Source organism: Petaurus breviceps, unplaced genomic scaffold (genome assembly GCF_028583685.1).
Source record: "Petaurus breviceps papuanus isolate PSGF00001 unplaced genomic scaffold, PetGlider_PUasm1.0 98, whole genome shotgun sequence".
NCBI classification, from domain to species: domain Eukaryota; kingdom Metazoa; phylum Chordata; class Mammalia; order Diprotodontia; family Petauridae; genus Petaurus; species Petaurus breviceps.
This window is the reverse complement of record NW_027187460.1, coordinates 18,822,677-18,847,713: the sequence shown is the minus strand read 5'-3', so window position 1 is coordinate 18,847,713 and position 25,037 is coordinate 18,822,677. Positions and strand designations below refer to the sequence as shown.

At 37.9% G+C, this 25,037-nt stretch overlaps 1 protein-coding gene across 1 annotated transcript in view; it reads right to left on the bottom strand.

Moving 5' to 3' along the window:
* Positions 1–25,037, bottom strand: part of HHLA1 (HHLA1 neighbor of OC90) — a 64,521-nt gene that overhangs the window by 25,118 nt on the left and 14,366 nt on the right. Inside the window, exons 7-12 of the mRNA XM_069081299.1 lie at positions 22,526–22,609; positions 20,488–20,544; positions 20,319–20,405; positions 14,096–14,176; positions 5,662–5,736; positions 3,392–3,466 (exon numbers count right to left, since the gene is read on the bottom strand). Of these exons, the coding sequence (XP_068937400.1) occupies positions 3,392–3,466; positions 5,662–5,736; positions 14,096–14,176; positions 20,319–20,405; positions 20,488–20,544; positions 22,526–22,609 (459 nt within the window). The remainder of the gene's footprint in view (positions 1–3,391; positions 3,467–5,661; positions 5,737–14,095; positions 14,177–20,318; positions 20,406–20,487; positions 20,545–22,525; positions 22,610–25,037) is intronic.

The window sequence follows — 25,037 nt, the reverse complement described above, 5'->3', positions numbered from 1 at the left end:
TTTCCCAGCTGCTTATGGCCTGCTGGACAAATGTTGTACAGGTCTGGAGTATAGTAGCATTTGTAAAGTATTGAAGAAGACGAGCATCCCTCCCTCTCCCCCCATCACTGCCCCCCACCCCTTTGCTGAGTTGGGAGGTCAAAAGGTATGGTACATTGTATATATTTTCCCATGATTTTTTCCACTCTTTTTTAATTTTTCTATTAAAAATATTCTATAAAGAATTTGTCTCTGGAAAGGGGAAGGGAAGATATTTTGGTAATCTAAAAAAAAGATACCAATGAAAATGAGGTATGATAGTAGAAGATTATAAGCAGGGTAAACTCAAAAAGTAGTGAAGTAATGATAGGGGAAAAATGAGCCTGTCGATTGTTTTAGCGTGAAATTCAACTAAGCCAAATTATCCTGGGAGTTTGAAAATAAAATGAAAATAGATGAAAATAAAGGCAGGATAACAAAAAGAAGTGAAATGTACATTTTGATAGCAATATACTTTCATCTTATATGGGAGTTATATCAGTACACCTGGACCCCAAACTTTAGTATCCAATGTGCTATGTAAGGAAGTAGTGACAGTTAAGATTAAGTCGGAAAATTAATTGGACCTGACTAAAGATGTGTGAAGGAAATACATGCTGATTGTGACACAATTTCAGAAACACCCAGGAATCAAGCTTCAGGATTTCAAAGAAAGGGAAATTATGCATAGTATTATTAACAAATGACAGGTGGAGAGAGATATGGGTTCATGTCTTTCTGCCTCTGATGAATACTGGCTGTGTGACCCTGGACAAGTCACTTAACCTCTCTGTGTTCTAAGCAATTCTCTAAGACTAAGTTGCAGAGGCAACCTATTTTGGTTGAGTGAGTTTCCTTACCCAGGAATTCCCCAGTGAAATCACAGGTCCAGTTCCTATCCCACTGTTACTAAAAACAAACAAATGAACAAAGCCATAGAGTAGTACACAGCCTTTCACAAAATACATCATTTTCTTGGTTAAACAAATGATAGAGAAATGAAGGAAATAAATATCTTGATATGTTTATTGTCTAATTCATTCTTTAAAATCGCTCAACTATAGAACAAAACCAAACCCTAAAGGCTGCCTTACATAAAGATATCTTCAATGTATAAATTAAGCTCATCTGAGATACAGTGAGGTATTACAAATTTTGTACACTTGAAGTCACAGCAATTAATGAAAAATAGAGCCCGTCAGCCATTCATTTGTTGTTGTTAAAGTCATTTTGACTTTTTTTTGGAGGGGGAAAGGCAGGACAATTAGGGTTAAGTGACTTGCCCAAGGTCACACAACTAGGAAGTGTTAAGTGTCTGAGGCTGGATTTGAACTCAGGTCCTCCTGACTTCAGGGTTGGTGCTCTATTCACTGTGCCACTTAGCCACCCCCTGTTTCTGATTTTCTGTGATTCCATTTGAGGTTTTCTTGGTAAAGATGCTGGAATGGCTTGCCATTTCCTTCTCCAACTCATTTTTATAAATATGAAAACTGTGATAAGCAGGGTTATGTGAGTTGCCCAAGGTCACACAGCTAGTAAGTGTCTGAGACTGTATTTGAGCTAGAGTCTTCTTGACTCCAGGGCTGGTGCTCTATCCAGTGTACCACTTAGCTGCCCTAAGCCTTTCATACAGAGCCTATTTATACTAATTTCATATATAATTTGAATAAATTTGCTTAATTGGCCTCCAAGCCTAGAGTACATTAGGAGAAGTAATCAGAAGGGAAGAAGGATTTGTTAGAATCAGTCAAACGTGGTAGCAAGAAGAGGCAGCTTACAATTTGCCAAGATGTGAGAAGACAGGAAAACCACTAAAAGAAGTAAAATGTGAGCTTCTTATGGGCATGACTTTTTCATTTATGTTTTTGTATGCTTTGCCCACAGAGCTATTTTTTTTGCACATAACAACTGGTCAGTCTCAATACCCTTTACTATTAGTGCCTTCCTTGTGTCAATGATCTTCAATTTATCCTGGCTGTTTCTTATTTGGACATTGTTTCCTGTATGTTGTCTTCCCCATTAGAATGTGAACTCCTTGAGAGCAGGGATTGTGACTTGTCTTTCTTTGTATGTCCAGCACTTAGCATAGTACCTGGTACACAGTAAGAGCTTAAATACATATTTGTTGACTGAATGACTGACAAGGAGGTCTTGTAGTGATTGACACAATAAATGCTTTATGAATTGAATATGTACAGCTAAAGAGGTGATGTGGTTCAGTGATTTTGAGTCATCATGCCAAGAGAGGCATAAACCAGGAAGATATGTCTTTTCCAAAACTCTTTGCTATCATCATGGGAAATGGTCTGTATAGTCTCTAAATGCAATAGAATTCCCAACAGATTTTAGGGTTCTCTATAAATTCTCTTTGCAGATGACATTGAGCTGATTGTGTATTTTCCAGTTGTCTAGCAAAAGTAACCAAATTGGATGAGTAGTTGACTAATTTATAGATATACCCTGGACAGCCATTAAATATAAGACAATAGAGTCCAGGATTGAATAAAAGGGGGAGACAATGCTGGAGTTCATTTGGGAAATTATGTAGCCCTTTCAATGACCTGAAACTTCTCTTTATTGAAAAAGTCTGATTTTTCTAACATCAGTATTCTCCCTGTGATGCTACGTTGTTGCTAATTGTGGAATGTCATGATCTTAAAAGAACTAAAATTGTGGGCGGTCCAAAGGGTGGTGGGTTATATATGCATGCCCAGGATGAGGAGCTGTGGATAGGTCATGAACCATACTGATGGAAAGAGGCCTACCACATTAGTGAGATCATAATTTTATCAAAGTGTATCACATCCAAGACTCCCAAAATGTTGAGGTAGGTAATTACTCACACTTATTAAAAAAAAACAAAACAAAACAAAAAACTTACTTTGCAAAGAACTTTTCCCATAATAATCCCATGAGGTAGATACTGTGACTGTTATGATTCCCATTTTGAAGATGAAGAAACCAAGACCCAGGAAAGAACAATAGCATCTCATATTTCTATAGTACTTTAAGTTTCCCATAACAGGCTTATAAGGTAGATGGGGTGATGGAAATATGATTCTCATTTTTCACATATGAAAAATGAGTCTCTGAGGGGAGAAGTAATGTACCCTAGGTTATACACCTCATGAGTAGTTGGAGCTGGAATGCTAACTAGTTCTCCTGACTCCCCCTAAGGATGCCTATATTAGATGCCTTCTGTTATATTGTCAGTTACTACAGGAAAATCCTTTGACCCTTTACTTGGTTTACCCATCAGTCAAATGAACATTCAAACATTGGTTGAAGCTGGATCAGACTGGATCTTAATGCGTGATGTTTTGCCTAAGGAGGAGGAGCTGAATTCAGGGCAGGCATTTTAGCAAACACTTACTTGATACAAGGTGGAGTTTGGGGAAGGGTGATGGCTGAGACTGAGAGGGAGATATCAATGATGGAGCAAAGTCAGCTGCAAAGGGAAAGAGGAGTTCATTAAAGCAGTAACAAAAATTTGCTTCTGATTGTAAATAAATACATAAGATTTCAGTTGGATGAGACAACATTGGACATTTACCACTTAATTTCTCTGAAGCTCAGTTTCTTTATCTCAGAAATGAGGGACTTGGACTAATGGGCCTTTATGGTCCCTTTGGCCTCTAAATCTCTGATCCTATAATGAATGTCTCCTTAGCAGCTAGGTGTTGCAGATGATAGAGTGCTGAACCTGGAGTCAGGAAGACATGAGTTCAAATCCAGCCTCAGACACTTACTACCTGTGTGACTCTGGACAAATCACTTCACCCTGTTTGCCTCAGTTCCCTCATTTGTAAAATGAGGTGGAGAAGGAAATGGCAAACCACTCTATGATCTTTGCCAAGAAAATCCCAAATCGTATCATGAAGAGTTGGACACAACCAATACTACTGAACAACAACAAATACTCTCTCTTAAGTCACCTGTTTTCCAGGCTAAACCCCAGTTCCTCCAGTTGAGCCTTTAATCACATGGACTCAAGATCTACCACTCAGGTGGTTCTCTGAATGTTTTCCAGTGTCATTCCCAAAAGAATTAGATTATAAAAGGGCATATGGTAAATATGATGTGCCTAAAATGAGGGTGGTGAGAGTTCTCTTGTGTTCTGCCCTTGTCAGGCCACATACACAGAGTTGTGATCCATTTGAGCACCTACATTTTATGAAGAAATGGACAAGCTGTTACACAACCAGAGGAGTGGTTAGGCTAGTCCCCATGTCATAGGAGGGATAATGAGCCTGGTGAAGAGAAGACTGTAGGTGAATATAGCTACTGTCAAGCAGGCAATAAACATTTACTTGTTCAGTTGTTTCTGACTCCTCATTACCCCTTTTGGAATTTTTGGCAGAGATACTGGAGTGGTCTGCCATTTCCTTCTCCAGTTCATTCCAGAGATGAGTAAACAGAGGCAAACAGACTTGGCCAGGGTCACACAGTTTGTAAATGTCTAAGCCCAGATTTGAACTCAGAAAGATGAGCCTTCCTGACTCCAGGCCTGGCACTCTATCCATTGTACCACATAGCTGCCAGTTAAAGATAGATGATACCTGGGCTAGTTTTTTTTTGGGGGGGGGGCGAGGGAGACAAGACAGTTGGGGATAAGTGACTTGCCCAAGGTCATACAGCTAGTTAAGTGTCTGAGAGCAGATTTGAACTCAGGTCCTCCAGATTTCAGAGCTGGTGCTGTATTTCACTGTACCACCTAGCTGCCCCTTCTTGATGTTGTCCAGTTGTTTCAATCATGTCCAACTCTTTGTGGCTCCATTAGGGGTTTATTTTTTGCCAAAGAGTGGCTTGTCATTTCCTTCTCCCACTCATTTTACAGATGAGGAAACTAAGGCAAACAGGGTTGCTCAGGGTCACACAGATAATGTGTCTGAGGTCAGATTTGATCTCACAAAGATGAGCCTTTCTGATTCCAGGTCCAGCATGTGATCCATTGTGCCACCTAGTTTCCCTAAACATTTATTAAGCACCTACTAGATGCTAGGTACTGTGTTGAATGTTTGGAGATTCAAATATAAAAAGGCAGCCTATGTCCTCAAGGAGCTTATAATCTATATGTTTGAAGGTTTGTCCTTGATAAAGTTGTGAAAAGTTTTAATTTTTAGCTAAGCAGTAAACTCTAATTAGAGGAGGCAGTAAATGACTCTGAGAATCAAAATGTTATTATTAGCTTAAGAGACCCCTGGTTTTAACTGCATAAGAAGACCTTACTAGTAAGAGAAAGGATGTAAATAGAGAAACAGTTATTGGGCAGCCATAGCTTCTTTGATATTCCTTTTACTTTGTTGTTTGACAACATAATGATTTCTCTACTTGTTTTGGGGATATATAAAAACCTATGTGTTAAATTCTTTTAGGGGAGAGATCACTAAATTTCAGCTTCCTGGTCTCTCTTCCCCATATATATATTTTTAATATATATAGTATGTATATATGGTATATATATATATAGCATATCTATCTATCTAATCTATCTGTCTGTCTCTATCTATCTATCTATCTATCTATCTATCTATCTATCTATCTATCTATCTATCTATCTATCTATCTATCTATCTATCTATCTGATGTTTTGCCTAAGGAGGAGGAGCTGAGTGCAGGGCAAGCATTTTAGCCAACACTTACTCGATACAAGGTGGAGTTTGGGGAAAGGTGATGGCTGAGACTGAGAGGGAGATATCAATGTTGGAGCAAAGTCAGCTGCAAAGGAAAAGAAGAGTTCATGAAAATAATAACAAAAATTTGCTTGTATTATAAATATAAGCACTGTAAATAAATACATAGGATTTCAACTGGATGAGACATCATTGGTCATCTACCACTTTACTTCTCTGAAGCTCAGTTTCTTGTAAAAGACTTGTTCCTGAGTGTAATTTACTGCATTAGTTGATTATTTCTTTTTCATTATTTAGAACAGGGGCTAGATTTTTTATTTGCTTGGTCCCAGAGGGTAAAACTTAGTAGCAATGTGTGGAAGTTTCAGATATGCAGGTTTTGGCTTAATGTATGGAAATATTTCCTAACAGAGCTCTTCATAAGCAGAGTATGCCACCATGATGGCATTAGGCAAGGGGCAGTAAGATTTCTTGTGAGTCTTGAGGATGTTTGAACTCGAGTTCATTTCAGGGCTGCTGTTGCAAGGAGTGGGTCTGACACATAAGACAGACTGATGGATAATGGCTTTTCTAGGACCTTAGTGTTAAAGAAATATAGAGCCAATGACACCATTTTTCTATTCTACCTTACATTTTCAACCAAGAGAATATTCAGTCTGTAGTGAGTTAATCTGTCTACATCCATCCCTGTAGGGCTTAGAGATGGGAAGTTTGTGATGAGAAATTGAAATTGACTCTGCAGAGTTCCAGGAGACTGGAGAGGATGGAAAACAGATATCAACCTGTACGACTAGCGTTGTTTGAGAGGCTGGAGCTGAAAGGTCATTGGGAAGTTCCACCATATTTGTATCTACTTCTTCTCAGTTATGCAATGATTTTACTAATGTAATTAAAGTGATTTAACTATGAACTTGTGACTGAGATGATTTGTGAAGAATATGAAGGATCTTTAAAAAATATCTGTGTGTGTGTGTGTGTGTGTGTGTGTGTGTGAGATAGGGAAGGATGAGCTAACAAGATTCTTATCTAGTAGTAATACCGTGTTTCCCTGATAATAAGACCTATCCCGAAAATAAGCCCTCCCCTTACTGTGTAAGATTCCTCTAAAATAAGCCCTCCCCCGAAAATAAGCCCTATTGAGATTGCTATTGTAGTGAAGGTGATCCCCTGCACTACACGCTACATTACGGTACCCTCTGTATGCACTGTCCCCCTCCCCCCTGGGTGAAAAGCACGCCACGCTCCGAGCTGCATCCAATCAGAGCTGCAGCAGTGAGCGCGTCATCCTGTTCTTCCCCAGTGATTTGCTTGCTGGCGCCATTGAGAGCAGTGCCACGGAGGAGAGCTGAGGCAGGACAACATAAGCCCTCCCCTGAAAATAAGCCCTCTGGTGTTTTTCTTTCAAAAAAAAATAATAAGACAGTGTCTTATTATCGGGGAAACACGGTATAGCAATTATGGAGGGATGGGGTAGTAACATGTATAACCTTTTAACAAGAGGAATAAACTTACCAGTGTGTGACTGTTTTGGTGCAGGCACTTTGGTTGGTCCTGGAGTATCTGTCCCTAGAGTATTTGTTCCTTTGGTGAGACCAGAGAAAAGTGATTCAATGTCCTTAATCAATCAGTCACCAAGCATTTAAGTGCACACTCTGTCCCAGGTACTGTGCTAGGTTATCAGAGTACCAAGACAAAGTCAAAGAGTGTCTTCCTTGGAATATCATGCAGTTTAATGGGGGAGGGATAGCATGCACATACATGCACACATACATCCATTTATATATATGTGTATACACACACACTAAACAGAGTGGGGAAGATACAGGCAATAGCAGCTGTGGAAACAAAGGCAAGCTTCCTGCAGAAGGTATTATTTAACGAAGTTCTAAATGATTCATTCTAAATCATTCCAAAATGCAGAGGGAAGAAAGGAATGCATTCCTTAAGAAATAAGGGACAACTAATGGAAAGGTAAAGAGACAGGAGATGGAATGCCATGTGTAAGCAACAGCAAGAAGTGCAGTTTAGCTGGATTGTAGAGAGAGTACGTGGTGAGCTCCAAAAGAGGCCAGAGAAGGAGGCTGAGGGTTAGGAACCTGAGTTCACCTGTCTTATCAGCCTAGAAAGCCAAACTCTAGTGAAGGACTGGTTCCTTTGATCATCAAAGGGGGATATAAATAGAGGAGAAAGGCCTTGAAATATGGCTAATTATAGCACTAACTTAGCCCCCTTCCCACAGGCCATGGAGGTGCTATTTCATGAAAGATGAGGCTGTAGTCTGTGCATGACAGTTTGAGAGAAATGATTCTGCCTAGGATACCTCTCTGAAACCTTTGCAGTAATGAGCTCCCCTGCTACCTGCTCTGAATGCCCTGGCCCAGGTGCAAGGGAATGTTGGACAAATGTCCTGACAACTCTTCCAGAGAAGCATCATAGAGACCCAGCATGAAGCCCATGGTCCATCAGCAGAGCAACCTTGCTTGACCTGAGCAGGCTTCATTTACCTCTGGAATATGGCTTCTTTGGGTCCTGGAGTACAGCACAATTTATGTGATGCCTGACAAGGTTAGGAAAAGCATCAACAGAGTTGTGGGCTAATGGGAGGCTTTTCTCTTTCCAAACAATTCTACAGCATGTTAAATTTAGTGCAGTTCTCCTCTGTGCAGCTAGTGACAAAATTTATGTGTTCCCAAGCTGCCAAGCTATTGCTTAGCCACTCTGCTGGAGAGTTAGTCCTTTGGAAAAAAACAGAAATCAGAAAAGCAAAAACCGTCTCGATTCTTCTGAGAGAAGGTCCATGAAATATCAACTTATAGCCAAAGGCTGTTCAAGACAACCCAGCAAATTCATTCGTCCTCGCTTCACATCTATATATCCCATCTCTTTAATGGGAAAGACATCATGACATGGTGCTCTTTTGAGTCCTGGATCTGGAGTCAGAAGACCTGAGTTCGAAATTTAGATCTGAATTTGTCACCATTGGTAATTCCCTTCATCTTTCTGGCCCTCATTTTTCTTGTCTATAAAATGAAGATAACAGTCATACTTAAAAGACCTATTTCCAGAGTGGTTGTGAGGATGAAACAAATTAATTTATAATGTATTAATAAGATTAGTTTTAAGTTTTACAAAGTGCTTTACAAATATTATCTTACTTGATTCTCACAACACCCTGGGGGGAAGTTGCTATTGTTATTTCCATTTTACAGATGAGGAAAGTGGGGTAGAGAGAGGTTAGATGACTTATGCAAGCTCACACAGCTAGTGAGTATCTGAGACAGGAACAGATTTTAGGTCCACCTTTTGATAGCATCATCTCTAATGGTGATAAATTACAGGCCTTTCCAATAAGATCAGAGGTGAAGCAAGGATGCCCATTATCACCAATTCTATTCAATATAGTGTTAGACATGCTAGCTACAGCACTAAAACAAGAAAAAGAAATTGAGGGAATAAGGACAGGCCATGGGAAAACACAATTATCACTTTTTGCAGATGATATGATGGTTTACTTAGAGAATCCTAAAGTCAACTAAAAAAAAACAATCGAAACAATTAACAACTTCAACAAAGTTGTAGGATATAAAATAAACTCATGTAAGCTATAAGCATTTCTGTATATTAGTAACAAAATCTGCCTGGAAGAGATGCAAAGAGAAATCCATTTAAAATCAATACAGTAAGTATAAAAAACTGGGAGTCAAGACACAGGAACTATATGAACACAATTACAAAATAATCTTTATACAAATAAAGACAGACTTAAACAATTAGAAAATTTTTTTTTGCTCCTGAGTAGACTGAGCCAGAATATAGAGGCAGAGAAATTTTTATTTTATCCTAAAGGAAAAGCATCATCTAAGGATTTTGAGCAGGACAATATTATTGGACCACTAGGTTATTTTGGCAGCTGTGTGATGGATGGATGGGAACAGAGAGACATTGGAAGCACGAAGCTCAATTAGCGGTTTATTAAATATAATAAAATTGAATTATTTAGTATTTTTTGCCAGCATTGTCAAAGTCCGGTTATACATGAGAATCACTGAAGCATATTCCTTTAAAATGAAAATTCAGATGGCAATCATTTGCATGACCATTCTGTGGGTAATTCAAAGCATATTTCTAGGCTTGGATAATTTAATGGGGAGGTTATTTGCTATTCAAGATTGCCCACATCACATGAGCAATCTGCCACTAAAGCATTTCTCCCTCAGCATAAGTGTCTTTCATCACATAAACCTTAGAGAAGTTAATCCCCATAAAATCCACCAGTCTACCACTCAAACATATAATAATTAACCTTTGACTGTTTCATAAATCCCACTGAAAAGTCATAGGCTATTATGCTGAATGAGAGTAAAACAAGTTAATAAAAGAGACAAGCTGTAAAAATTTTAAAAGACAGGAGGGATTGATATGAATGGCCCTAGCTAAACTTGGCCTCTTAGGAGAAAACCTGAAGCAATAGTCTGGAGACAGAATGAAAATATTGTCAGCCAATGGAAAACAATGATATCATCAGCATTCAATCTGATTGGCTGAGGGCTTGCCTAGGCCTGCTATGCATGTTGCTTAGCTAGTATGCATGTTCCTTGCATTTATACTATTTGGAAGACAGAAACAACTTCTGAGTACTAAAAAAGAATGAATTAGGAATGTATCACAGGTCCCATCTGAGTGATCAAATTCTTGAGACTAGTCCTAAAAACCTTAGAAGGGAGTAGGACTTAGGCTTTGGGAAGGACTAAAAAAAATCACCCAAACTGCTTCCTTCCTCCCACCCCCCACTCCCACCCTGCAAAAGGAGGCAGAATGCCATTCTAGGACATTTGCCTAGGGCAGTGGGCTGAAATGGAAAGATCCCTGAATTGGGAATCACAGAAAGTCATGGAATCATAGAATCTTAGAGTGGCAACGGACCTTGGAAGCCATCTTGTTCCAGCCCATACTTGAACAGGAACATAGCCAATGAATGGGGGTCTGGTCTTTGGTTGAACCCCCACAACCTCTTAATGTAGTCCATTCTACTCTTAGATGGCTTTATTAGAAGACTTTCCTGACTCTAAACCTAGTTCTACTCCTTTGTACAGCTTCCACTCACTGCTCTGACAACCTGGGGCCAAATAGAATGCCTGATCCTTTTTTTCCTTAAATACTTAAAGATGACTAAGTATTCACTTCTTCCAAATATCTCTACTTCTGTGAGCAGATCTTCAGATAGTTACTAGCTGAGTAATGGAGGGTAACTTAACCTCTCTCAGCCTCATTATTTATACATGAGAATAATAATAATATCAATCTATGTCCCAGGGTTGTTTTGAGGGATAAAATGAGATGATGTTTGTAAAGTGCTTGGAACAAATTAGGTGCTTAATAAATACTTATTCCCTTCCCCTTCCCTCCAGTCTTCCTAAAGATCTTCCCTTTTCCGCACTCCTTTAAATACTCAAGGTGATGGGGTACAGGCTCTCGGAAACCCCTTGAACTCTTGATTGAATCTTCCCACTTGATAAGGCTTGCCTGAGGCCATAAGCCTTTCATTATCCTAGGCCCAAATCTTTGTTACTCTTAACCTAGCCTAGCCCCCCACCATCCAGCTACTTCCCACCCTTGGTCCTACCAAAATATCTATGCCTATATCTGTTACCCTTAAACTAGCCTAGCCCTCCATTGTCTGTCATCTCCAGGTAGCCTTCAACAATTTCCCATGCTTAATCTCATTACTGGAGTATGACCTCAGTCCCTTCAAGATCCTCCTTAGATTCTTCCTTAAGACCCTCCCCAAACCCCTCCTCTCGACCACCCCTAAATCCTCCCACACTCTTTCTGTATTTAAGATCCATCTTGCCTCCAGGAGGAAGATAAGAATTCAATCTAGCACAGACTCAGTCTGTGTCAGATTATATTGACCTGCTTGTCCAATATAAGTGTCACAGATACCTAGGCTCCTTAAGAGTCTACCCTTTATGGTGAATCTTTAATAAATTTTGCTTTACTTTTGGTTGAGAGAAGACTTGAGTTGAATTCATTAGACAGGACCCAGTGTATTGGTATTTTGGGGTTGTGAGCACCCCTAAACCCTAAACCTCAACAAAGGTTAACAAGCTGTGCCTTCCTTTCTAACTCGTTGTCTATGGAGAAGGGCTAGTGATTTCAGCCCAATGATCCATGACTCTAATCTGCTTAAAAACCATCAATACCTCCCCAATGTCTCTATCATGAAATTTAAGATTATTCATCTAGTATTCTTTGGACTGTACAACATCTTGGTCAGTCTGGCTATACTACCTGTCACTCCCATTATTCTTTTAATCTCATCTTTATTCTCTCCTGTCTCAATGTATGTGTCTAGGCTATAGCTCATGTCTAGAGTATGCTCCCTACTGCTTTCTACCTGTTGAAATGTTTCTCTTTTTTTCAAGACTGAAATTGGGTGCAACCTCTTCCATGAAGCCTTACCTGATTGCCCTATCTGATCATGTTCTTTCCATCCTCAGTTTTTCATAGAGCATGTAATTTGACTCTCTTCTTTGTTCATCTCATAGGTTACCTAGTAATTAAACTTTTGTCTGTGTTTCTTGTCCTCGCTTATTAGGCTGTAGATTCCAATGTGGCAGGGATTATATCACTCTTTTTTATATCTCCAAAACGTCAGTGCCTTAACATATAATAATTTCTTAATAAATATTTTTTGAATAAACGAGTTCATGAATGAATGAATCTAACCTTACTCCCATGAGAACTAACCTATCTTGTGGTCTTGCTCAAGAATTTTATTTTCTGTTAGAGGTAACAGTGAGTGGTAATGGAATTTATGGATATTTCACGTATGGCTTTTTCTCAGCCCTTCTAGAATCTTTTGGCCAGAGGAAAAGGAAGAAGATTGTAGCTCAGTGTTCAATAAGATGATCTTTTCATTCTCTCAGAAAACTGCTTTGTCTTCATGCAAGCCTATTTATTCTATTCAAATCTACCCATATTCCAAGGCCTAGATTTCATACCAGGTCCTCCAGAAAGTCTTCCCTAAGCATGTCAATCCTTATTGACCTTTCTATTCTGCAACACAAGTATAGTGAGAGAACATGAGTTTTGGACTCTGGAGTCTGGGGGTTTGAATGTTTGATCTACAATGTGCTTCATAGAATTTAGAGCTGGAAGAGGCCTTGAAATTATATAGTCTAATCACCTAATGTTACAGATGAAGGAACTGAGTCCTAGGTAAATTATTTGCCCAAGGACATAGAGACAATAGGGAACAAATAGAAAATTTAGAGTCTTCTGACTCCAAACCTTTTACTATTTCCATTATAGAATGCTTTGTGACTTAGGAAGCCACTCCACAAAATAAGGAAAGGGGTGGGACTAGATTGTTTCCAAATTCCCTGCCAGCTCAAAATTCTAGAATTCCTACAGCATGTGTGATTTATTATCCCTCCCAACTCAGGACTTAGTTAACTGGCTTCTACATGCTACTCTTTCATGGCCCAGTCTTATCTCTTCAGTTAGACCATGAGCTTGTGCAGGGACTACACTTTCAACTTCTTCTGTGTCCTCTACATGCAGTGGATAGGGTGCTGGACATGGAGGCAGGAACACATGAGTTTTAATCCTACCTCAGATGCTAGTTATGTAACCTTAGTCAAGTCATTTAACCTCTCTCAACCTCAGTTTCCTCACATGGGAAATAAGGATAATAATAGGTATTGATTGTGGACCAGGCATGTAGTCATACCCTGGGAGAGCATTTCTATTTGTGTTTCATTTAAGTCAGGTGTGCATTCTTTGCACGTCTGTGCTAACAGGGTTTGTGTGAGGATAAAACGAGATAATGTTTATAGACCAAATGTGGCACAGCACATACAGTGCTAGACAGGGAGTCAGGAGGACTAGAGTTCAAATCCAGTCTTGGAAACTTTTTAGCTATGTGACCCTGGGCAAGTCACTTAACTTCTGTCTGTGGCAATTTCCTTATCTCTAAAATGGAGATGATAATAGGACCTGTCTCTCAAGGATATTGTGAGTATAAAATGAGATAATATTTATAAAACACTTTGTAGACCTTAAAGTGTTATCTAAAGCACTATGTAAAGTGCTATGTAATAATAACAAGTATAATTATTATTAAAACATCATCTGTTAAGAGTGGCAACTTAACTTAGAGTCAGGAAGATTTGCATTTGAATTCTCTCTCAGATATGTGATTGTGAATAAGTTATTTAAATTTTCTGGCCCTCAGTTTCTTCTGTAAAATGAGACCAATAATGGCATCTACCTCCCAGGGTTGTTGTGAAGATCAAATGAGATAATATGTTTAAAGTTCTTTGTAAAGTAGCCACATACAGTAAATAAGTAGCCACATACGGTAAATGTCAGCTATTATTATGCTGATCCAAATATACCTGTTCATTGATGGACAGATTACCTCCTGAGAGGGACTTTACCTGAGAGAAGAAATTTATTAGTCATATCTTCTCTCTGCTTGGAAAGGGTGAGAGCCATTAATGATGGTGAAGAGCTCAACACTGAAAGGCAAGAAGAACAAAACAAAACAAAGATTGGAGATGAATTTTCTGGGAGTTAGAAATGGAGCCAGAGACACAGAAATAGTGCATAGCAAGAGAAATTATTATTAATAACCATTATCTTGGGAAGACTCAGAGCCCCTACCCACACTCACACCCCCTTCTTCCTAAGTCCTGAATTTAAGATCAGCTTCTTATAGGACGTGGCCGATGATGATGAGATTGGATTCCTTTTCTGGTTCAAGGCCCTACCCTGAAGGAAGCTATTGACTTCTGCTCAGATTTGGGTGGGGCTTACATTCTTTGAATTGATAGCCTAAAGTTATGGATGATCTGCTATAGAGATACTTTCTCTAAGGGTGACATTCTCAGCTCTTTATTTTAATATAGCCCACCTCCAGTCATGTTAACCAATTAGATTAGATTGCTGTTTGTTGGACCATATCAAAAGGCATTAAAAGCAAGGAAGTAGCCATGTGGAATGAGAGGATAAGAAGTTGAGTTTTTTTGTCAGTCTCTTACAAGTTGTGATTGATAAAATCGATTGTAATTTGCCCAGAATTTTGTCTTTCGTAATTATTTTATTCACCACTAGGGGCAGATAGTAGCCTTTTAATATGACCACTTAGTGTAATATGACCATAGCAGTGGGTTCTCTAGATAGACCACTGTCCCTCTGTCTATATTTATCTCCTCAATTCCTTTTTTTTTTTGTCTTGTTGCTATATGTAATGTTAATGGGATATAAGATCTTCCCTGCTCATTAATAGGCCTCATGTGGGGCCCATTAAGGGTAGGGGAGGCTTACTTGTAGTAAGGCTTTCAAACTTTTTGTTAATTTCTAATTAGGCACTGTCAGGAGGGTTGTGATACCCTCTGGCTCTAAAAAAGGTATATATACTCTGAGGTTAGCATTTTGCTTTGGGGTTCACTTATTGGAAGAATGTTCTTATGATTTGACCAGATGAGACTCTGGGTAGTCATTAAGGTACACCACCTGGCTTTGAAAAACCCAGATGTTGGTGCTACTCTCTCTGATAACTATGTATGTATTGCCTTGGTCAGACAGTTGGATCTGTCTGTTGATCTGTGCTAATTTCTCAGACAGTTAGAAGCCCTGTCTTTATTTCTCTGCTTGTATTTTCTCTATCTTCTTTGGATTTTCTCTGAATTTCAGGATGCTGATTTTTCCCCTGAACTAATGAATGTAATTAAAAAAAAGATTGTTGGCCCCTTGAACAGCTATCTTTCCTAGTAAAGCAGATCTAAGAATCTGTGCTAGCAGCCATCCTGGCTGTATACCAGTGTGGTTGTCACTAAACTATAGTGGGTGTTTTTTAGCATTACATTAGGTAGCAGTGATACTAATAAACATTCTTGCTTTTATCCTTGATTTAATGGAAAGGCCTCTAAACTTTCCTCCATTCATATAATATTTGATGTTGGTCTTAGATAAATACTCTTTATTATATTAACAAAATGTCCATTTATTCCATTTACTTTTATGCTTTCTAGTGCTTTCAATAGAAAATGGAATTGGATTTTGTCAAAACTTTTCGTCTTCTACTGTTATCATATTTTTATTATTTATAATGTGATTTATTATGTTTATAGTATTTCTTCTATTGAACTAACCTGTATAAATCAATTCTGGCACAGATTCAACCTGGTTCAAGTATATAATAATTTAAATATATTGTTGTAGTCTGTTTCTTAGTATTTTATTTACTTTTTTGCATCAGTTAATTAAAGATAGTGGTTTATAGTTTTTTGTTTTTGCTTTGTCTTAGGTATCAAGGTTTTAGATATCAAGACCAAGTTTATATCACAGAAAGAGGTTAGAAGACTCCCTTCTTTTCCTAGTTTGACAAACTTTTTATTTAACACTGATGACAATTTTTTTTGAATATTTGTTAGATTATTTGTTAGATCATCTAGTCTGGAGTTTTCCCCCTACCTTTTGCAAAGCATTTATGGCTTGGTCAATTTCTTTTTCTGATATTGGTTAACTTAAATAATTTATTTTCTCTGTTTTTAATCTATTTTATATTTTTATAAGTATTCATCAATTTTCTCCAAGTTATCAGTTTATTTTTAGCAAATAGTAGGACAAAATTCTGATAGCTTCCTCTTTTGCCTTTTCAGTTGTTTTGAACTCTCTTTTTTCAATTTTGATATGAACAATTTGACATTCCTCTCTTTTTAAAATGATTTGTTCTTTTTTTAATGTTGCATTTTTCAATAATTGATTTGATCTTTTTTGTTAATGAAAGAGTATGAAAGATATAAATTTTCTCCCAACTGCCATTTTCACTGCATTCCATATGTTTTGGTATATTGTCTTATTACTGTAATTTTCTTTGTTAAAATTTTTCATTTGTTCTAGAATTTATTTACTCACTACTTCTTTAGCATTAAGTTTCTTATTCTTCAATTAATTTTTAATTCTTCCTCCAAAGACCCCCTTTTGAATAGAATTTTAATTACTTTATGATCAATATGTGATGTATTTAGTGTTTTTTTTACCTGTAAGCATTTTCTGAGCTTTTTTCTAATATATTGTCAACTTTTGTGAAGGTACCACATGTGCCCAACAAGTATGTGAACTTCCTTCTGTTCCCTTAAAGAATTCCTTGTTACCTGAAGTTAGGTAGGTATGGGATGAAGTGCCTTGTGTCATCATAACCCTTGTAAGGGGAGGAAGCCTGTAAGGTGTTCTTGTATATAGGGTCTCATCCTCACTTGGAGGTTCAGTTTGCATCAGGGAAGAGATTTTCATAGAGGAAGTTCCAGATCCTTCCAGTCTCATGGTTTGTGTCCATGATGGGAATTTTGTGGTTGTTACTTCAGGTCTTTTCAGAGACTCACTCTGAGCCCAGGTAGTCATTCTAGTGGCTGTAGAGAGACCAAAAAAAAATCTGTATGAAATACATGACATTTTTGATTTAGAAATCAGTATTGCCAAGAGGCTGACAGTTAAATAGCAAATATAGCTTTTGTTGAGAAATAATGATGACTCATTTTCATATAGTACTTTTTGGTTCCAAAGCACTTTATATATATATATATATATATTTATATATATATGTATATATATGTGTGTGTATATATATATGTATATTAACTTCACTCATATTCACTGCACTCTTCCAAAAAATCAGAGTATGTGTATTTCCAGAATTATAGTCTTAAAATTGAATTGGTAGTAGATAGAGTGCTAGGCCCTCAGAAAGTCACTTAACCTCAGTTCCTTATCTATAAAATGGGATGGCGAAGCAATGTACATTCTAGGGTCACTTCTAGCTCTAAATCTATGGAAGGGACCTTAGGATATGCTTAAGTGGATATGATTTTAGAGTTATGGGTTCTATTTAAAGGATTTTAGAAATAATTTCATACGATCATTGATTTAAAGCTTTCAGAAAGGACCTTAGTAGCTATTGACTTAAATTCATTCACATGATAAATGAGTAAATTGAGGCTGAGAGACATTAAGTAACTTACCCAGAGTGACACAGGTAATAGATACCTGAAATGGAAGTTGACCTTAGGGCTTCCTAACTTCAAATCCAACACCCTATCTCATTAACTGTTATAACAGCTTTTTACATATATTATAATGAAGCCTCTCTCTTTGTCTCTGTCTCTCTTCTGTCTCTTTTCCCCTCCCTCCCTTCCTCCCTCTGTGTCTCTTTCACTGCAGCCAATTAGGAGGCTGTTGTAGTGGTGCAAATTTAAGATCTAGGAAGCCCTGGCACACTGTGATGCAACTGCAAAGGTATAGAGCTTAGGGGTTCTTAAAGAGACTCTGGGGTCAGTTTACAAGATGTTATTCTCATTTTGGTTGGTATTCTATAAATTTCATAAATCTGTCTAAGGTCTTAATGTGGTACAGTGAATATTGTATTGAGCCTGAAGTCAGAAAGACCTGAGTTTGAATTCAGCCTCAGGAGCTTATGGGCTGTGTGACCTTGGGCAAGTCACTTGATCTTTGCCTCAGTTTCCTCAATTGCAAAATGGGTATAATAATATCAGTATTGTGGTAAATCTCAAATAAAATAGTATATATACTTTAAAAAGCTCTTGGTACAGAGTAGACACTATAGAAATACTTTATTTCCTTTTCTAAGGAGAGATCTTTAGGCCACGATATTCATGACTTAATTGGGGTGCTAATTTCAGTTCCCAACCAAATATTAAAAGCAACAATGATGACAACAACAATGCAATATGGGCACCACAAAATTAAATACTGTCATGTTGGAACAAAATTAAGCACTGTAGCATGACAGAAATAGCATTGGTCCTGGACTAAGGTCTTTTGGATCCAATTCCTGGCTTAGTGACTTCCAACTTAGTGAGTGTGTGACCCTGAGCAAATTACTGAACCTCTCTGAGCCACTAGTTCTCTCATCTGGAGAATGAATGTTATGATATTTGTAATAGCTCATAGGGTTGCTTTAAGGTCAATACTTTGAAAACCTTAGTGTTCTATAGAGATGTGAGCTGTTGCCTTCCTAGAATCTAGCCAAATTCAATGGTTTCCCTCCACTCCCAATTCCTCATTAAAAAAAAAAATCTTATAAACTGGTGTCCTAGTAAAGGCACCATATTTAGCTGCTTTGAGTTTTAGATTTGCCATAAATGAGGTGTGTGACCTTAGACAAGTCACAAAGGTTTAAATCCTACCTCTCATACTTATTGTTGTGTAACCCTTGGGTATGCCTGCCCTTTTTCAGTATCAGTTTCCTTATATATGAAATAATTCAGTTGCACTAAATCTTTTTGCCTAGAATTCTCTGTGATAAGGAAAGCTTGTTATTATTTCCACCACTAGATGGCCCCTCTGCCTACTGTATATAAAATGGCCCACTGAAGCTTTCTTTACTGGTTCACTTGATTAGCTGCAAATTGACAAAGGAATATGTTAGGGCAGAAGAGCACAATCTAGATATTATTTAGGTGATATCAGGTTAAGTAAAATTAAAATCTGCTTTTTTAAATTTGGGTTTCCCTAGATTGTCTTATTATTATTTTATGTGGATTTATGAGTATCTGTTTTTTTACAGCTTGTCCCAAAAATCTTAGTGTTGTTTTAAAGTTCAGCAGCATAAAACTGCACTAAAAGATTTTTGGAACACCCTATATACATCAGGAATTTTAAGACCAGGAAGGATATAAGAAATCACTAGATAATAACTTCAGAGCTGGAGGAGACCTTAGAGGTAATTTCTTACAAACTCCTTATAGACTAAGTGGCTGTCTAAGGAAGGTCATGAAGATGGTAAGTAAGAGAGCCAGGTTCCAGACCTTGGCTCCTCCAGCCTAATAAGGGGTCTTTCCACTATATGTGCTATGGTGATACTGTCCTGCCTCTGCCAGTCACATATGAAGTGTTTAATTGATATCAATGTTATTCCCCAGGAAGCAGAACCTGCCATGAGATGGAATTGATCTAAGATTCTTCTTATATGAGGGGTCTGATGACTGAAGTAGGAATTTTTAATAAAGCTCATGACCTTTAAGGTGATTCCTTCTACAGGATGATTATCTAGAACTAGAAGTTACCTCAGAGGATCATAGATTTACAGCTGTAGGGGATTTTAGATGTCAAATAGCCTGTACCCTTCATATTTCAGTGAGGATATTGAGGCCCAGAGATGTTAGGTGACTTTACCAAAATCACACAGGTATTAAATAGAGGAACCACAATTGAAACTCAAGACCATTTACTCTATCTAAATCAAAGGGACTTTCCACTACAGAATACATGGAAGGCTTGGGCTTTGAAGGATGGATAAGATTTGCATAGAAAGGAAGGAGGAGGGCATTTTAAGTTGCAGAAAATACATGAGCCAATTTCTAGAGAGAGCAGCATGGAATTCAGAAACAGAAAGTGTCTAAGATCTTCTCTGGTCTAATCCAACTCCTTCAGAATGAGCAAATATTCCCATCTAGAAAGGTCACTTTCTTTGAAGACTGTCCTTCCTTCCTGCTTGCCTGTTTGTCTACCTGCTTGCTTTTCTTCCCTGTCTATCTGTCTGCCTGCCAGCCTGTCTGTCTGTCTTCCTGCCTGCCTGTCTGATGGTCTGTCTGCTTGTCTGCCCTGTCTATCTACCTGTCAGTCTTCTAATTCACTTACCCAGAATACCAGATACATTACTGGTAAATGTGTAGTTAATAACAGGGGACTTTTCCACCATTTCCCAGAAATCAGAAAGATTTCTTCCTGTTAAAAAAAAAGAAGAAAAGAAAATTTGGACATAACAAAATCCCAGTTCTAATATCTAAGAAAAGAACAGCTGTCTCACCTGTTTTCCCTGTCATCACACAGATGTAGATGCAGTTGGACTCAGTGCTCTGACTCACTGAAAGAGAAATGAATACATACTGACAGCTTTGTAATTGTATCCATGTCACAATTGCTCTGCATAAATGAATATTCCCAGACCTAGATGTTGAGGGACATGTACGTCAATAACATAATTCCAGAGTGCTTCAGAAGGAAGATTGCTTCATGGCAAATGATAGTGACAACTGGACATAATGAAGCCTGATGTGAATTCTGAGGGACAAAACTCCCAGGACAAGACTAGAGAGTAGTAGATGAGTATATCATGGTAGAGCAGAAAGAGAACTAGCTCTGTAGTCAGAGTAAATGGGTTCAAATTTTGACTTTGAAGCTTACTATGTGACCTTGGGCAAGTTATTTTACCTGTTTCCTTATCTTTAAAATAAGACAATGGGACTGTATGATTTTTGAGGTCCTATCTCCCTTTAAATTTGTGATACTGTGCATATATTAGGCTATTTGTTTTCTGTTAAGTTGTTGACAATTCGGTTGCTTGGGAATTGATTAGATCAATATTTTTTAATAATCAGTTAATTGATTGCTGATTTGTTATTCAAGAGAGGAGCGAACCATAGGTACATTCCTTGCAGCCTACATCCCCAAACCTAATGGTTATTTATGTAATATACTATGTAAGGTGAGAAACCAAACTAAACTTCAAATGTGCAACTCATAATATTTTATCATATCACTGATATAGGACAGACTCTTGATCACATTTCCTTAATTAATAATTCTATGAGGTGAGTAGGTCAGATCATATTATCCTCATTTTATAGATGAGGAAATTGAGGCTCAGAGAGATTATATTATTTGCCCATGGCCACACAAATAATAAGCATTACAAAAGGTAATTTGAATGGGATTTTTCTTATATTTTCTCACTCCAAGAATGATTTTCTTGTGCTGCTCATAGAATGAAACTACTGAGTTCTTATAATTACACTTGCACATAATCCTCAAATCTCTTTTAACATTAATTGGAAGAATCACTTCCTTCTCTCTTGCTCTCTATTTCCCTGGGAAATACTTAGCTGACAGTAGCTGACTGTCTTTGTAATAGGGGATGGAGGAATGAAGGTCCAGGAAGAAGGATCACCAAGCATCAATGATTTTGAATGTTCTCATGTTCCCAGGATTAGATCTTAATTGGCTGCTCACCATAACACAGCCCTACTATCTATATTTACATCTATATACACAATACATATATGTATATATAGATGCAAATATATATATATATATATGTATGAACACATATATGTCTATGTTTGTGTGTGTGTGTGTGGGCAGCTAGGTGGTGAAGTGGATAGAGTGATGGGCACAGAGTCAGGAAGACTCATTTTCTTGAGTTCAAATCTAGCCTCAGACACTTACCATATGTGTGACCCTGGGCAAGTCACTTAACTCTGTCCCAGTTTCCTCATCTGTAAAATGAGCTGGAGAAGGAAATGGCAAACCACTCCAGTATCTTTGCCAAGAAAATCCCAAAGAGTTGGACACAACTGAAATGACTGAACTACAACAACAAATACATATATTACTATATACTTATATGTGTATAGGTAATGATGACATCTTTGGATCATTGCATGTACACTCAAAAGAGGCAGTGCAATATAGTGGATAGAAGGCTACACTTGGAGTCAGGAACATTTGGATTAAAATTCTGCCTCTTACAACTTGGTGATGCTTGGCAAGTCACTTAACATCTCAGGGCCTCAGTTTCCTCATCTGTAAAATAAACAGGTCAGCTTAAAAGCACCTTGAAGGCCCCTTCCAGTTCTAGATTGTTATGCTATGATTCCATGATCCTACAATCCCAAGCTCCCTTCACTTATGGGCAAAGGGGAGAGTTTCCTTTGCTGTCTTTGGAACCTTGCTTTGTAGAATGTAAAGATGTTATCAACAGGAAAAGGAGGGGAGTGGTGGCTCACTTGTATGTACAAAGGGATTCAAACCCCCAAATCTGCCCTTCACTTTCATGACTGACCAACCTGAGAGAATGGAGGTCGATTTGAAAATCTCTGTAAGGTAGCTGGTGGAGTTCCCAATGATGTCAACCAGGAGAGCTGTAAAATCTAGAAGATGGAACAGAACACATTTATAATCCTTATTTGTAAGCATATGAGAAAAAAAAATTGTTTCCAACTAACCTCTTTTCTCAGTTACCCTTGAATTTCCCCTTTGCTCTAGTTTGAATGATTTACTTCCCGTCTCCCTTTTATGCACCCTTCTCTTAGGCTGTGAGTGCCATAGAGGAGGAATGCCTTGTTTTGTACTCTTCACTCTCACAGCTTCTAACATCTTGTGTGTCATGGCTGACATTTGTTAAGTACCCTATGATTTACCAAGGGTTCGTTTCATCTAAAAACTGTGAGATGAATGGTATTAGTATTACTGGAACTGGAACTATGGTGAGATGGTCAGGACTTTTCCCTATAGAGCTGATATTGGAAGAAAGTTCTTTTATTGGAGATCTGCTGCTAGCCTGGTATCAGAGCCCCCTACATCCATGGCAGGACCTTGTTTACTCTCTTTTATTCTGATCCAAGCTTAGTCCTATCCTTCCTGTCATCATCAAGCTCCTTTCCTAGGGCCTTACCTGCTAGAGGGTACCATATCCCATGGTGAGGGAGAGGACCACTGTTATATTTCCTTTGTTTCTTACTGCTCCCTCCCACCAATACCTTCTAGAAATTTTCAGTTACATCACAAGGCCCTGCCAGGTTCTCTCAAGAAAGGGACTCTATATGTCCTGTAGAACCACCCCAAACAGGTCAGACTGGGTGAATCAAGCCTTTGCATGGAGTCTACCTGTGGTTCAATGAAAGCAGACTTCTTGCTGCACACTGACCAAGGTGGGATTCTTTTACCCTGGGTGCTCTCTACTGCCTCACCTACCCTTCTCTCTCCCCTCCTGGCAGCCTCCCTGCAGCTGCCTGCTGGTACCACAGTCTTTATCTTCTCTCTCTTCATTCCCTACCTCATCCATTGTTTTGGTACTTTCTTTTTGGCACTAGAATTTCTAATGATTACACCGAGTATTATTACCACTGTCATTTTTTTTTTGGCTTACAGGTGAATCTTCCTTATTTTTTAAATTTAAATGTTTTTATCTGAACTTATAAATATAAAAAATGAGTATTTCTACATATAAAGTTGGAGGCAATAAGAGAATTGTATATTGCATATGAAAACTATGAATTACACAATTCATTCACATGAAAATTATAACACATATAATTCATTTATCACATTACTTTCAAAACTTTCTTGACTGTGCTTCCTTTTGAACTTCCTTCTTTTATGTTCTGTGCATTTTTATAAAAGAATTACAGTGATCCTCTTCTTCCTTTCTTTTTTTGGCATCATCATCATCACTACCTCTTTTTCCCCAACTTATTCTCCCAATTAAAACCAGAGAGGGGGAAACCCTTGTAACAAATAAACATAATCAAGAAAAACAAATCCACACAGTGACCATGTCCAAAAATGTATCTGCTTTCTGCATCTTGTGTCCATCAGTTCTTTTATCAGTTCAGCCTAGTTTCTTTGGGAACACCATTGCTTTGATCAGAGTACTAACATCTTTCAAAGTTGAGTTGTTTGTTTTGTTGTTTTATAATGTTGTCACTGTACAGATTGTCTTCCTCGTTCTGCTCATTTCATCTGCATCATATTTTCTGGAATTCTCTGAAATCAGTTCCTTCATCATTTCTTTAGGCACAACAGTATCTCATTACATTTATATAACACAATTCATTCAATCATTCCCCAGTTGATGGAAATCCCCCTAGTTTCCAGTTTCCTGGCATTATCCTCCCTCTTAACTTGCCTTTCCTGATTCCTGCCTGTTTTTCTGTTGAGTTTAATGTATTTCTATACCAAATTGGGTGTGTGTTTGTGTGTGTGTGTGTGTGTGTGTGTGTGTCTTTGTGCTCAATTCTCCTTTGTGTTTTCAGATAGAATGAGGTTCATCTGATGTCTGTCCTACTCCTCCCCACACCTGTATCCAAATATAATCTTGGACTTTTCGCTCACAACAATTATGAGAAATAGCAAATGTTACTTCCTTCTTCCTCCTCCCTAACCTACTTATTCTTTTTTTTCACTTTTCCCTTTTCTTTCCCTTCTTAAAATTGTCAGGATAGAACAGAACCAATTTACCCTCAGGTCCTGTTTTTTCTATTTGTCTCTCAATACCCCTGGAAGACATTAGGGTTCTCAAATGACATTTGTTTCTTCTCCCTCTATCAGAATGTTGGCCCTACGACATCATTCAGTCTTTTCCAATTGCTCAAAAAAAAAAACTTTCTAGATTTTCTTAACTTTTATATTTGAATTACAAAATCCCTACTTAGCTCTAATCTTTTCATTAGGAATGCTTGAAAATCATCTGTTCCATTAGAGATACATTTTTCTTCCTATAGGATTACTGTCAGCTTTTCAGGAGTTATTTTTGGAAAAAAACAAAAAGCCTATAATGCTTTTGGAATACTATGTTCT